The sequence below is a fragment of the Apus apus genome, chromosome 4, assembly GCF_020740795.1.
Source record: "Apus apus isolate bApuApu2 chromosome 4, bApuApu2.pri.cur, whole genome shotgun sequence".
Lineage (NCBI taxonomy): Eukaryota > Metazoa > Chordata > Aves > Apodiformes > Apodidae > Apus > Apus apus.
In genome coordinates, this window is record NC_067285.1 from 50,305,309 (window position 1) to 50,320,569 (window position 15,261).

At 36.6% G+C, this 15,261-nt stretch overlaps 1 protein-coding gene across 7 annotated transcripts in view; it reads right to left on the minus strand.

Moving 5' to 3' along the window:
• Nucleotides 1-2,871: 2,871 nt before the first annotated feature.
• The window catches only part of SCLT1 (sodium channel and clathrin linker 1), a 43,720-nt gene continuing 31,330 nt past the window's right edge, over nucleotides 2,872-15,261 (minus strand). For 6 of the 7 annotated variants that reach the window (XM_051616513.1, XM_051616514.1, XM_051616515.1 and 3 more), the window contains 3 exons: nucleotides 8,197-8,275; nucleotides 6,061-6,156; nucleotides 2,872-3,534 (listed from right to left, as the gene is read on the minus strand). In XM_051616513.1, coding sequence (XP_051472473.1) covers nucleotides 3,472-3,534; nucleotides 6,061-6,156; nucleotides 8,197-8,275 — 238 coding nt within the window. In that variant the 3' untranslated portion in view covers nucleotides 2,872-3,471. Of the gene's footprint in view, nucleotides 3,535-6,060; nucleotides 6,216-8,196; nucleotides 8,276-15,261 lie in introns of those variants that run through there. The other variant, XM_051616517.1, reaches the window with a different exon arrangement.

A 15,261-nucleotide genomic window follows, 5' to 3' on the forward strand; every position in this document is an offset into this window, starting at 1 on the left:
TCCTTGCTAGCAGTGTTTTAGAATTTGCAGTAGTTGTTTGGGTTTTTATAAACACTTCAGGGCAGAGTTCACAGGGGTGTAGGGCTGATGGTTGGACTCCATGATCTTGGAGGTCTTTTCCAACCATGATGATTCTGTGATTCTGAAGATCTGAGCAACTTTCATGGTTAAAATAAGCATTTAATTTGGATTCTTACAAGTATCAAAATGCACACTGCAGTTGCAAGATTATGTGGTATTTTTTGTTTGGTTTTTGGTTTTGTTTTCATTTTTTCAGGAATAGGGTAGGGTCTTGCTACTTACAGCTGCGCCTATCCCATCAACAGGTATTTCTGTGCTTTTTTCCTTGAGGTCCTCAAAGAGATGTTGCTTACCTCAGATAGTTTACCTTTGTTGATACATAATGTCCTTCTAAAGTCTGTAATCTTCATACATGTTCCACTGGAAGAGGAACATGATTTTCTTACCTGTAGTTTTTCAAGTACCCTGAATGTACATTCATGCCCTGAACTGCCTCTAGTCAACCAATGCTGACAGAGACCATTTGCTGCTATAGCAGGATCTCTAGGAGAGAAGGGGTGAAGGGCAGAGGACGTCCTTGCCCCTTCCTCTAAACTTAAGATGTGGAAACATGGCAGGGACTTGGAGCAAAGCAAGAAAAGGGCAAAGTTGTGAAGGCAGGTGTCTGGCAATACACCTGGAAAAACAGCTTGGGGTAAATAAATAATTTCTCTCCGAACTGAGTTGTATCACATGCTATCATGTTGTGGACAGCTGCAAGTGGCACCCCTCAAAAATTTATTTCAAAGAATGAAGATGAAAGGCTGACCTTCGTAAAAGTTACTAGTACAAGCTCTTCAAGGCATGAATAAAAGTCTGAAAGAGATTATTGTGGCTGTTTTATACATCTTGCTGACAGCAGCCTTTCTGAAAGGCCGTGCACTGCTGGGGTTGCCTGAGTAAGACTGGGTCAGAGCTGAGGGCAGCTTGCTAACCACTTAAAAAGACTATGAAAAAGCTTCTTCTATGCAGTGATAGATCTTTTGAAACCTGGCCAATGTCAGAAGGTATTGGACTCTTGGGAAGACCCAAAATGAAACTCACACTACTTTCATAGTCAGTTTCTCTCACCTGTTGAAGTAACTATTCACCTAGAAACTTTTCCTAAATAAACATTGCAAAGACCAAAGTTGTACTTAATGGGAAGCATTAATATCACACTAGGGAAGCTTTAAAACACTCAAAAGTTGGTGTTGGGGTGGGAAAGGAAGGTAGGGAAACAAAAACTTTTCAATGGAATAGTGACAAGAAATACGTAGCAGCAAGTGAAAAACAACCAAGGCAGATGGGTGAAGAGCCTGCTGCTCAATTCCATGAAACAGTCTAGTCTCAAGAGGGAAAGAGCAAAACTTAACTAACCAGGAAGCCTCAAATTTTAACTGCTTCAGCAAGTGCCTTTCCCCTGAAAGTCCAACTTGTGAGCAACATGCCAGCAGCCTCCTCTAGACACCAAGTGGAAATGAAAGGAGGTGGTTTTAGTATGACGAGCTTAACTTGACCATATTCCCTTTTGGGGTTCAGACAGATACACTGAGTCAGTTTTTAGCTGCTCAGAAGATGAGGCAGACAGGACAGAAATGTGTTTTTTTCCTGTGCCACATGTCGTAATTGTTCTGCTGCCTCTTTACTGTTAGGTGTGTGTGGCATCATTGCAATTCACATCCTGGCAAATAACCATTACAGAAGAGTTACACCGCAAGTTGAAATGAATATACCCATAATTAAAAGGAATCCAAACAGATGCTCTTCTGTGCCTCAAGGAACAAATACAGAAATATTGTCACTGAAAACCTTACTGTTGCCTGCCATTTTCAGCCAGGTTTCACTTCACAGCTAGAGCCTCTCTTGAAGGAGTGAAGGGGATTAATATCTCACACAAAATCTTCCAGGTGGTCTCTCATCATCATCTCAGATGTGCATTATGCAAATGAAAATAAGGTGCTTGGTACTTACCTCCCTCTGTATCACAGACATGGTTGATTGATGACAGTCTCACCACAACAGACGTTCAGAGCTTCTGGACAATGTATTCATGTCACTTTGAAAAATCTTTGAAGTCTTTTAGCAAAAGCAGAGATCACAATGACTACAGGCATATATCAAACTGAGAAAGCACTAGTAAAGAAGTGGGTGCAACTGTAGGAAATAGTAACTTCCTCTGCAGTAAGCCAAATTTTTTTCTTGAGGTTGCACCCATCTTGCAGTGTGAACAGCCAGGGTTTCAGGAGGTGGTGCAGAATTACTTCCATGTAGTGATCAACCCAAGTCTGTCCTCTAACATGCAAATATAGTGGAGATCCACTATGCCAGACATATGGGTTTGGTGGTCCAAACCAACATTTTTCACCAAGCATTGGGTAAGCATTATCCATCAACGAATTAGAAGTTCTAAACCAGAATTATCACATTTAAGAGGAAAAAACAAGAAATTATATCATTCAAGTCCAAGATGGGGAGTGCTTCAAAGTCAGTTAACACCTATCAAATGTCTATAATATCTGCTGAAATAGAAAACAGAGTTCAGCTCGAATTTTAGAATGTTCTGTATGAAGTTTCTTAACTATCAAAGAAAAACACATGCCACATACTGACATCTGTACAATTCAAACACTATTTCAAAATGCATAAAAGCTATATGACTTGGTAACTTCACCATCTTTGTGCAAACTGAAGTAATAGAGAACTGAAGTTCCCAGACACATACAAACCAAGAGAGCAGATCAATGGTAAAGCAAGAACCAACTGTAAAATAGTAATAAGGAAGGAAAAGCACAACTGAAGAAAGATTATGGTCCTTAGAAATGAGCTGTATGAATAGCCACAACAGCACTTTATTCATTGACATGTTTCCCAGGGCCATCAGAACAAACTGAACCCAATTCTTAAAACTGCAAGCCAGTGGAGGAATTCCACAGTTTTAACAACTACCATAAAACCAGCAACTACTTGACAGTAATGATTTAATTAGTGTCTTACTAAAATTCATAAAAGATCTTAAAAATGTTCCGAGTTACTGCACTACAAAGAAAAATTAAAGGTATCGACTGTACGTGAGCAAAACTGTTCATGAATTTCCATGTGATGTTATCTATTCCCTGTAAACAGTCTTGTCCTAGTTGGAGCTGGTGTTTTTTTAGACCAAAAAAAAGCAATATGCCACAGCACTGTATCAGATTGTTTCATCTGCTACATTAAAGGACTTGAATTACAGTATTTCAGAGTCTTCTGCCCGTCTTTACTATGCTTACAGATACAGTATCTTCATCCACCTCCTCTCTCACCTGAATAAACCAGAAAATGTTTGGCTTAGTTTTACAAGCCTTCCTATGCATTTGACTTTAATGCTCCAATATGAAGTTTCTCCAGCAATCTTCTTAACTCCAACATGGTGTAAATCAACAATACTTGTGTTTAAATATTTTCCAGACCCTTCAGGGAAGCAGCTTTTTTCTTCTGTGTAGTTACCAGGCTGAGCTGCAATTAAAAACAGATACATTTTCTTATATAATTTTTTGTAAGATCAAAGTATCGGTAGAAGCTCAGTATAGAAGGTGTCATGAAGGAGAGGGCACAGGCATAGATCAGAGGGAATCTGGGGTAAAGAGTACAATTTACAGTGCATTCTCGAGATTAATACTGCTTTTGTCTTATTCAGATCCCAAAGAATTCAAGATTATGAAAGATCAGGTAGCAGGAATACACTTTAAAGACTCCTATATAAACAGATACATTTTAAGCCTGTGCAAACATTATCCTGTATTTTTTAGGTTTCTTAATGAATTACTGTTATGTAATAATCTTAAGATTTATATCACAGAACTAATCACAACAAAAATGTAATTTTTAAACTCCCTCTTAGTAATTTTACAAGTAAGCTGGATAATGGAATGAGAATACACAAATCAGAAAGTAGCCCTCAACCTACAGATTCAGAATACAGAGAAGAGTTACCATTCTGAATCTGAGAAAGCAGACACATGAACATTCAGTCTTACGAGACCTAGAAGAGAATTAAACACCTTGGTTTCTTCAGATTCAGAAGAGTGCACGTGCTTGTGGTAGTACTTCTGGAGACCTATTTTCCCAGCCTTTAGCGGGAACAGTGCTGTATGTCTTTTTTTTATTGCTGTTTTTTGTTGTGTTTTGTTTTTTCTTGGGGGGCAGGAGGAAGAGTAGGGGGAAGAGGAAGGGGCTTGGGCACAGAAGTTCCTAAGCCACTACAAAGCAGCCACATGCTTGACAGCTGGTGGCAGTAACATCTGCCAAGCCTGAAGAAAGCAAGGCAGTTCTGATGCCTGACAGTTAGATCTGGACAACAATTTAGCTGCTAAACATTTTAACAAATCTCTTTCTAACCTTTCAGAGAGAGACTGGTGAGGAACAGTTAATTATCAGTGTTTTCAGGAACAGCAAGACCTCTTCCTGTATGGACACTGAGGCCAAGAATTTACTCCATGAAAGGTGACATGACTGTTTTTTAAGGGAGGATAGCAACTTGGAAGTATTACAGCTGAACAGATCCACGTAACAAACAGGAGGTAAAAATTATAAATTATTCCTTCAGAGCAAGTCTTGACTTAGCTGGATAGACCTTGTCATGACAGAGAGCATTTACACCCAGGAAACAGCTTATGAGTTACTTAATAGGAGACTAACTTCAGCAGCAAATTTGCTTACCAAGTAAGTGAAGTCAGTGTATAAACCCTAATAGGATTTGCTTCAAGATGTATAGCTTGAATAGTATGGAAAAAAGAATGCTGGGTGGAAAAAAACCTACTACCCAGCAGAGAAAATACAGAATTATAGGTACTACAGGGTTTAGATAATTAAAGCCTGTTTCTCTCTGAAGAAAAGACCTTTCCTCCCAATACCCCTAATATCTAGAAATATTGAACAGTACTGCTCAAAGCTGGAACCGAGTTGTAAGAGAACTGGAAAAAGAAGACAGCAACAATTCAGCTGATCAAGTGATCACAGTGGTGCACAAGGAGCTCTTGAGCATAGAAACAGTTCTAACAGACACACCTTGCCTGAAACCACTGAAACCAGGCATATACCATGGCAGTGAGATACACAGACCATCCCTTCCTTCCCCTCTTCCCATGGTCTGGAAAAACACAATTAGTTCCTATTCTGTCTGCACTATTTTGAGCGTCTTTGACATTGTATCTGTAATACATAACTGATGTACACACAGTGGTGTGTACTTTTCCAACAGCCACTGGAGGCTACTAATGAAAATGCAGGTGGACACACAAGAAGTTACCAACTCTGGAAGTTAACATGACATAGCAGAAGGTACTCAAGGTTGCAATTTGATGGATGATAAACAAGTCCACACTATCATTCTGTCTTGCAACCACTGCACACCATTTCCTCACACTTTTTGAGTGATCACACAATGAATCAGACCAGGCAACTCATTTGGCTGAAAAAAACCACAAACAAAATTCCCACAAAACAGCTATGCTGTCTAGCAATTTTTATAAAGGCAGTTCTCTGTCAACTCCAGACTTGCTTTGTTTTAAATCAGACTCCCCAGGAGACAAGTGTAGGAATCAGCACAACATTTGCTCTTTATCATCGTTTGTGACTGCAGCAGTAGGCTACACCAAGGTAAAAAAGCCTGCTTTATGTAAACAGGACCAGCAGTTATTTAGAGGTTATTTCCTCTTTGTTGACTTGCTGCCATTTCTGAAGATGGAAGTGATCTTACACCTTCTTTCACACTATTTGAACCACACAAATTCACATCACATTTTTTTCCATAAAACAAATCTATATTGTCACTTAAGTACCCTGTCAGAAGGTGGCATTTAATTGAATATGTATCACTTTTATGATGATGTATCCAAAATACAAGCTTGTTGAAATTATAGTAGTAATACTGCACATAAATAATCACCTCTGCCTCAGGAATGATACAAAGTGAGGATTTTTGTAATATCCAATAGGATTTTTAGGGGTACTTGGATATAATGCGTTTTGTTAGTTTCGTACCTTTTGAGATGCTGTTGCTGCCCTCTGTTCTGCCTGGCTTAGTCGCCTTTGGAGCCTATTGATGTATTCTTGATATTCTGTCATTAATTTTTCATCCTGTGTACATGAAATATCTCATTACAAAAGCAAAGTTGTTTTTACTGGATCCGTACACCCTGTAAAGAAAAAGCTTAAAACGAGGAACTTCAGGAGGGGAACTGTTTACCACTTATAATAACACTGAAGACATAATGCTGACACATTATAATTTCCAGCTCAAATACAGTATCATATGACTTTTGCAATCAGAGTAATTTGAGGTAGGAGGACACTCCAACTCAGTGTGCCTGCCTTAGCTTCCCTTTGTGATTCAATTGCTGTCTCTCCATTGTACAGTCCTGGGCCTGGATTGGAAAGATTCCCATGAGAAGGGAAAGGGCCTAGCAAGCTTTGAGCTGGTAACAACTTTGAAACTGCAAACCGAGGGCCATATTGATGTTCAAAACAAAACACACTCTCCAGTGCTGAAGAGCATGGAGCCCAGCCACAAGTAGGCTCAAAACAGATAAAGTAAGAATGAACAGATACACAAAAGAGTGCTTGGTGAGAACAGGGCCTTCTTGTTTTTTTCCAGACTGTTCCTTTTGTTCTCCTATGAGAGATTTTGGAGGTACAGCTAAATAGTTACATGACAGCAGTCAATCTACTTTATAAAAGCCTGGTCCCACCCTTGAATTGGAGAGACACCTGTACACATTCCCTAAGAGCTGTGCTGGACTTTCTCCTCTCCAGGAGGGATGCCTGCTCAAGTGATTACTCCTTCAACTTTGAGGAACAAGACAAGGGATACCTGGCTCTGGCCATAAAAGGGTGAGAGAGATCAACTCCCTGTATTAAAATTATTATTATTAAAATTTTAAATTAGCCAGTTTTAAATATTAAGAACTCTTTCACTGTTAAGTTCTAGAACTTTGAGACCTTAGGATCCTTTTTAGATAACTGCAATTATTGTACTACCAATTTGCCTAGGTGTTATTTTAATCTTTGTTCTAGATGTAGTATAAAGCCTGTTAATAAGTCAGTTGCTAGCATTTAAATGGTTAACCTCTGCCAGCTAACTGACTACTAGTTGTGCATTTTATTATTAAGATACCTTTCTGCGTTACTGCTTTAACATTCTGTTCTGCTACCCTAATGTCCCACCACCCATACAATCAGCTTATGTTTTTCCTTTAGGCTCAGTTAAGACCCCAGTGCTGTTTGCAATACTTCTTGTTTTGTGCATATACACCTCGCCTATGCGGGACAGAAATAAAATGCATAAAACCTGATATTTAATCCAGGTAATTTAATTTACACAATCTTACAGTGTAAAAGTTTAAGTTGTACTCAAAGGGAAAAATAATATACTGGATAATACAAATGAGATCATAAACTTGCTACACGTTTCTTCAGTTTTCTTCATCAAAGGGTAAGCATGAAGTCTTTACTAACTATCCTTTATGTACAGAAACCTATTCTTGCATTAGCCCCTTTTTTCTCCACTAAATTATGCTGCACAATGAAAAACAATACAGGACTTAATCCTAGATAGAACTGGATATTATCCTGGATTTATGAGGCTGACAAGAAAGCTGTTTCTCAAGTGGCCATTAATTATTGAACAATTCACATTCCAAGATAACCCTGCCCTTAATCTTTAATGGATAATGCATTTATCTCTATGCATCTATGCACATACAGCGTAAATTCTACTATACACAACAGCATGCTGAGAATTAGGGATATCTGCATATGGTACATTATGCGTAACACAATGCCTGCTCCTTTCAGAGGTACACATGCATACATAGGCTTAAGTGACTTCAGAAACATTTCCTGCATTGCCTAAAATTGCCAGATTAGTAACCTTGAAAGATGATCTCTCCTTTACCTTTCCTTGTCCTGCGAGGGTAAAGTTAATTTGTCTTTCTGCGAGTTGAACATGTCAGTCAGCAGAATCAGAGGGGTTTTCCAGTTAAGACTACTCCTGTCAATAAGCCTTATTTTTTTTCTCAACTGGCACCGTAACTTATGTAAATAGGTTTCTGTTAAGACCCTCGTGTGTGTGCATCAGGTTGTAACTGAAAGTAGTTCTCGTATCAGTCATTATCTTACCTCAGTTATTCTTTCATTTGCCATTTTCAGCTGAGATATGAGCTCCTGGCTACGAAGTTTGTGTTGACTCAGCTCACTTCTATAAATCAGAAGGAAAGATGCTGATTAACACACAGCAGTAGTGCATCAGTTATCAGAATATAATTTCATAGGTACCTTCTTGCATTGCAGGGGTGTATGGTGTATTTTTAATTACAGCCTTGCTCTCAAAATGTTGACAGCAGAGGAACGAGATGTATTTGTTCAAATCAACATGACTTTGTTGAGCATTTGACATTTTACTGGAGTTTTTTATGTTTACTGAATGTTATTTTACAGGCATGTTATCAAATACGCTATAAACATAAGCTGTATTTGCACAGATTATTCACTATTTAGATTAACATTCTAACTGGTGTCCTATAACTGGACCTCGACATGGACATTTTTGAAGGTGCTTTGAAATACCTAAAGCCAAATAATTCTGTGATTGTGAGACAGACAGTTACACTTCATGAGAAAAACGAAAATGTCACCTTCCTCAAAGTGTTCTTTCACTTTTATACTGAAGGAGTTTTGGTGATCCTGAATTCATATACTATAGAAGACAAAAAATATTTGAATGATGGTAGACCTTTGAGTTGGTGCTCAAGGGAAACAGTTCATGCCTCTTTTCATCACAAGCCACTGAAGGAGAGAGATGACCAAAGATGGAAAAAACCGTGAACTTTTGTAATTTTAGCCAGAGAAAGCTGCAGAACCAACCAGGCTGCTCTAACCTTTGACCAGTTTCTACTCCTCTAGCAACAACCATCATAAAAAAAATGGTGTGATCAAGGTTTTTGCCACCAATTTCACCTTCTGCCTTGACATTCAAACTGACTTGAAGAAGTTCTTAAAGAATTTTCAAATCTGTTCTCATTTTACCTTCCTTTCCCATGTTAAAAGCATGCTGAAATGCAGTCATCTCATGAATATGTAGCGCATGGACAATGCTCAGAAAGCTGATACCTAACCTTGACGTGCTCTGCCTATTACTGAAGCTCCACACACTGATGGAAGCTAGAGCCTTTGTTCTCTCTGGGGGACTAGAGGCAAGGTAGGAGATAAGTGAACCTCAGATCTGCATCTTAGAAAGCCTCTGCTATTTTAATGATGGCATTTAGTTCCCAACAATAAATTTACTCTTAAAAACTTTTAAACTTAGTATTTCATACAAAGTTGACTGAAAACTGCTACTTCTACTTGAAATACAAGGTTGCAATATATCTGTTAACATATGGCTGTGAGTATACCTGGTTGGTAGTTTCCACTCCCTTGTTCTCAACCAACCCCTTTAACCAATCACAAGTAGATACCATAAAAACAGTTCAGCATTTTTGACTAGCTGCTATAAATATGAGAGTACATAGGAAGATATTTAAATTATGTTAAACAGTTAAAATTCTATAGAAATTATACCTGTGTTACCACATGTGAACATTTTTATATAAAATAAGAATTAAAGACATTAAAATTGCAGGGTCAAGTTAGTGTGTTACTACTTAACACTATTATTGCAATTTGTGCTCTGTAAGCAATATGAAGCATCAAGATGAAGCATTTACAATACAGAAGCACTAACTAACAGCTGTTTTTTGAAAGCTGAGCTTTTATAAACTGTTTCATTAGCAAAACTGAAATTTTATAGAATTCCTGTTCTATCTTTTCATAAACACCTTTTCAAAATAAACTCCCTAGGAAACTGTTCAAACACTGCACCTTACAATGTGTAGACTGCTTCTGTTCAAGTTTAACTACTCTTAATATAAAAGGCTTTGAAAATAAGGAAATGCTTAAGCTCTGACAAACCATCTTTATTGCCACATCATTGTGGAAGACCATTGAAATAGATTTATGTTTTAAATTAAAAATTCTTAGTTATTGAAAACAATCTGTCTCCTATATTTGTAATGAGGTTTGCAATTAGCATTTTTAGGAGCACAGGCCATAAACAGAATTTACATGTTCACACACAGCTGTATATCAAGAAATTATTTTTATAATTAGATCACACTGACCACGTGTTTAAAGAAAAAGAGTTTAACCTTGTAAGCATAAGCTAACGTTATGGCTGTTGAGCTAGAGCGCTGATTCACTCTGATTGTTAACCCTCCCCCAAACACACATTATGAGATTTTAGTATTAAAACTGAGCAGTAACCCCAATCAAATCAGTCCCTAATCCATATTGTCTTTGTGAAGTGAGTAGGAAACAAAAGGTGAGCTTTTAGCATTTTAGCAGACGGGTCATAATTCCACCAGCTGTAGCAAGTATGTTCTGCAAAGCTCTCATATGACAAATACAGCATGTGCCAGCTGCTTTTTCAGTTGAATTATACTATAATATGCTTCAGTTACTTGTAGTAATTATGAATTTTGTATACTGCCAGTACCTGCAGCTGTTGCTCATCCTGTTATTTTTTTTCTTAATCAACATCTTAAAATAAGCAGTTATGGCTGCCAAACATTACAGAAGTGCAGCCAAGAATAATGTTTTAGAAACAGAGAAAACTTCTTAATCTAAAGATGCTGTGCAATTCACTCAAGGTACTGTACAGGATGTGGGGAGAAGGAGAAGGCAGTCCTGGCCAATACTTTCTTTATGTGGACACCAAAACCCCTCATTCTTCAGAGGCAAATTATTTATGTTTATAGAAAAGATATAACTGACAATTCCAAAAACTACACAGGGCTACCGATGAGTCAGGGACTCCTATGTATGACAGAAATGTTTCAGAAGCAGAAACTGGAACAAAGACACCCAAAATAGCTGCAATATGGTGACTTAAGCTAAGCAAAGTACTTAAACTGAAAACCAATATGGCAAGGATTCCCTTTTTCTCAGTACTGACTATTTTAATTCAAGTGAATATTAAAATGAAGCCATTCAGTCAGTTGTTCAAATATGAGTTTGTTACAAGTTTTTCTTATTTTTTCCCAAAAAAAGTTATATCCTACTACTAAAACAATAGTGACAGTTAGTTGATTATTAATTTACCAATTTGTTCAGATTATGTATTAGTATTAAGTTTTACTATTTTTTTATTAAAGAGTTAAGATTTTTAAAGCTCCTCAAAAGCATTGTTAGGTGGAATTAACTTCTAAAGTACTTACCTAATTTATAATTTAAGCTGATGTTTATAACTTGTCTCATGTACTATTTTGTAGATTCAGTTTGTATTTCTCAAAAGAAGAGAGACTTGTGTGTACCTATTGCCCCTGTTCAAGCTAAGCTGTACCTTAGCTGAGCAATCATCCACATGTCTAAAAGGCCAAAGTAATATTGATAGCAAAATTGAGAGAACTGTCACTTTCCTGTCAAGTTTTCAAGTTACAAGATCTACCTCTTTCCCATCTGCAGTTTTCAAGATCTACTCACTGCACTGAAGGGCATTCTGTGGATAACTCCATTGTTCGATTGAATATGAGACTTCACTTATCAGTACAAGTCTTGTTCTGATCCCTGGTCTAGAATCATGTTCAACAAAAATACACTCTTGCTGTTGGCCAATGGTGAGGATTCTGGTAAGGGTTATACATAACCACTCATTATATGCCAAATTCTTTCTCAATTTACCCCTTTTTTTCTTTTCATTCTCAGGATTAGAACATAAAAATCTATGAAAAATACCGATATACCAATTAGAAGGGATTAACCATCTGTTATGACCCATAGTATGACCTCTTTTTTGTTTAACCTAGTTAACATAAGTACAGACCAGTCAAGTCAGCCTTTACAGGTTGAAGTAAATAATCTATATTTGTTTCTTAAACTTGCATAGAATCTTTCACTTTATTTTCTTTTAGTAAATGCTGGGTGAGCTGATTACCCTTTTTTTGCTTAAATTCTGTGATCAGAACTTTACCTCTCACTCCTTATCAATCTATCCTATATGCCATTTTAGGTGAAATTTGTTTCCTTCCAATTTATACATTTCATAAGTATTTCCTTGGTATTGCTGATTTCACTTTATATCTCTGCTGTCTTTTATTCTTCTCACCTTAAGTCTGAAGGTTTATATAGTTTTATATCCAATGCTGTAAGGTATTAAGAACAGTCCTAGCCTTCCCCTCAAATATGGCCATAGAAACCATTTTACTAGATTATAGTACTTCATTGAAAGGAAGAGCATTAAAAATATAGGTATATATTCCTCTCTCTGTCTAGATGTCTGTAGATCAGCAACAACAACATGGATTGCTTCTGTTTCTGCTCATATTCCACAGAAATTTGTGGAGAAGCAACACATTTTAAACATTAAGCCTAATTCTGATTTGGTTATTTAGATAAGTTAAAAAATGTTCCATATATAGGGGAAAAAAATTCAAATAGAAACTCAAGTAGGTGTCAGTAATTAAATTAATGAATATAAGATAGTTAAATTATTCACCAAGGCTTAAAAGTCTTACTGTGATATGAAATTAATTACCTTTGGAAATAGGTTGGACAGTTTTATAGAATTTGTATACTTCTCTCCTTACTATTTTCCACTGAAACCCCTGCAAAGAATGTTAAAGAAGACTTTTTGCCTCTCTGAAATTCTCTTTATTTTACTAATTATTCCTGGTCAGAAATTAATTGGTGGTTTAATCTCAGACCATCACTGAGATGCAACTGTCATAATACAAGCCTGCTGAAATAAAGCAAGTAACCGAACCAATTCAACTAAAATTAAGATTTAATATGCATTTCTGTTTCAAAAGCCACATCTGTCCTTTGGTCTTGAAGTGGATGATCTTGAAGCTGATGCTGTAGTAGCAGATTTCAGCAACAGCTAAAACACTGTGGTGTTATCAACACTGTTCTGGTCATAAATCTAAACCCCAGCTCCATACAGGCTGCTATAAAGAGAACTCCATCCCAGCCAAACACAGTACAGATCTTTAAGCAGAGTTACATTCATCTTTACTTAAAATAGACAATTTGCCCAAACTTAATCTGAGGGTGCTAGTTTCTGTATGTGTTTATAAATACATATAAACACATGTAGATTAAATAAATTTTTTACATACCTACACATTCTAAGAGAAAAGAAACAACCTCAATTCAAATAGAAAAGCCTTGGGACAACTAATCTTTAAATACGAGTGCTTTGTCATTTTTTTAGAACCTTTAGCTGTAATCATTCATTTGCATAACTATTTTATATTTGTAAATATTTGCTGTCTTAAGTTCATTTCAGTAAATGTCATTAGAATGCAAGGTACATCTTAAATAGATGCAATCAAAAGTCAGAACAGCTTCGTTTCATAGTCTGCCAGACTAGAGGTTTTGCAGGAATAAAGAGAATAAACACTAGTCATGAGTTGTTAGTCATGCTGCCAAGAGCAATGTTTTTCTTTGGAATGATGACCTATGTTGCAAGAAGCACTGACTTTCTTAGTTACTTTCAAGATTGACTTTTGGCACAAGTATATTGAAGCAAAACTGGTTCCTTGCCCTCTTGCAAGGTGAAGGTGAGGTCTCCTACCAATAAATCTTTCTGTAAGTGTACACCATCTTAAGATGTGTAAAGGGAAGAAAACTCTTCCCATAAAGAAAGACTGGAATGTATTTTAATGAAAAAATAGTGGAATTTAGCCTACAAGTATTCAAAACACTGCCTACTGTTTCAGCACTTTTAAAAAAATTCCAAGTTCAGTTTTATAGGCAATGATTACATGTTTAATTTCAACTGAGAACCAGCAGTCCAAGAAAGCACAAAGTAATTTTCAGTGAAGCCTGAAAGTATCTATTTATCAACATTTTTACCTGATCTACTAGATTCTCATATTATTTAGAACATCATCACTCTGCTCTACTCTTACAGGTTGCAAAAATCACTTTTCCTTAATTTTTAAAAAATCATCCAACGGTTGCTCATGTTCCTTCATTTTAAAAAAAGTATTTATTTAATGCTTCCTTTATACATATGTATTGCACCTCACAAACAAATTACTGCAGACTTAAAACATGCCAAATAAGCAGCACAGAATATGGAAAAGTTAGCAGCTGCTGCTGGGAAGTTAGTAAAGAAGCCAAAAAGTTTCAGACACCTTCACATGAAAAATGAAAGTAATGAGGAGAGAACTGAAAACCAGCAACAGATAATGAATTTAAGGCAAAGGAACAGGAAACACCTACACTAACAAATGGACACTGACTCAGTACTTATGAGAGCTGCACTAACAGCAAACTTCTGGTAAAATGCAGTATGAAATGCTTTTATGTAAAATACCTCTCCAGAATACATGGATATGAATTTGTTAAGAAGTTTATAACTTCCTGAAAAACATTCACTTATAAAGCACACTAATATGCTGTAAGAATAATAATTATTAAAAACTGAAATTCTGTTACATGTCACCAAGACAATCTCTGTATTTGCTCTATATTTACATGAATGTGATACATCAAAGATACATACTTCATGAAGTGTCAAGGAATGTCTCAAACTGTCCTCAAAATATACTAAATAAGCACAGTATACTCCTAAAGTTGGAGAGCTCTCTAAATCCAAAAATGGTATGTTGATAACTTCATTTCATTGCTCAGTAAAGACAAGATTAAGTTTCTCAGGAAGATAGTAAGTTTTCCTTACAAGCTCACAGCTTAACTAACCCTCTCTAAACCACACAAACTTAAAAATGCATGTATATAGGAAAGCTGGGTGGAAATCAGCCTTTCACTTGGTGATACCAGGTGTGATAAAAGCTTGGTGATACCATTTCCTGCTCTAGCCTCAAAAGAACTTTGAAACAGAGCCTGTAATTAACTAGATCCTGCTTAACCAGTTTCAGTCTATTATTTAGTGGTCTTGCTGATACTTCTGTGATAAATACATTAGCTGCAAAATTGTTTTGCTTTTTAAATAATCAACTTTTAGCTCATAACAAAGAAGTGAATTGCCATTCTGTAAGTGCACTCAAAATGCAAAGTGATAAGATTAAAATAAATATGATAATTATTCATTTATTATATAAGCAACTTCAAATTGAGTAACTATTATTGTGCAACTCAGGAGCTGATTTTCATACCAGCTGCATCCTGCACTATATAGCACGG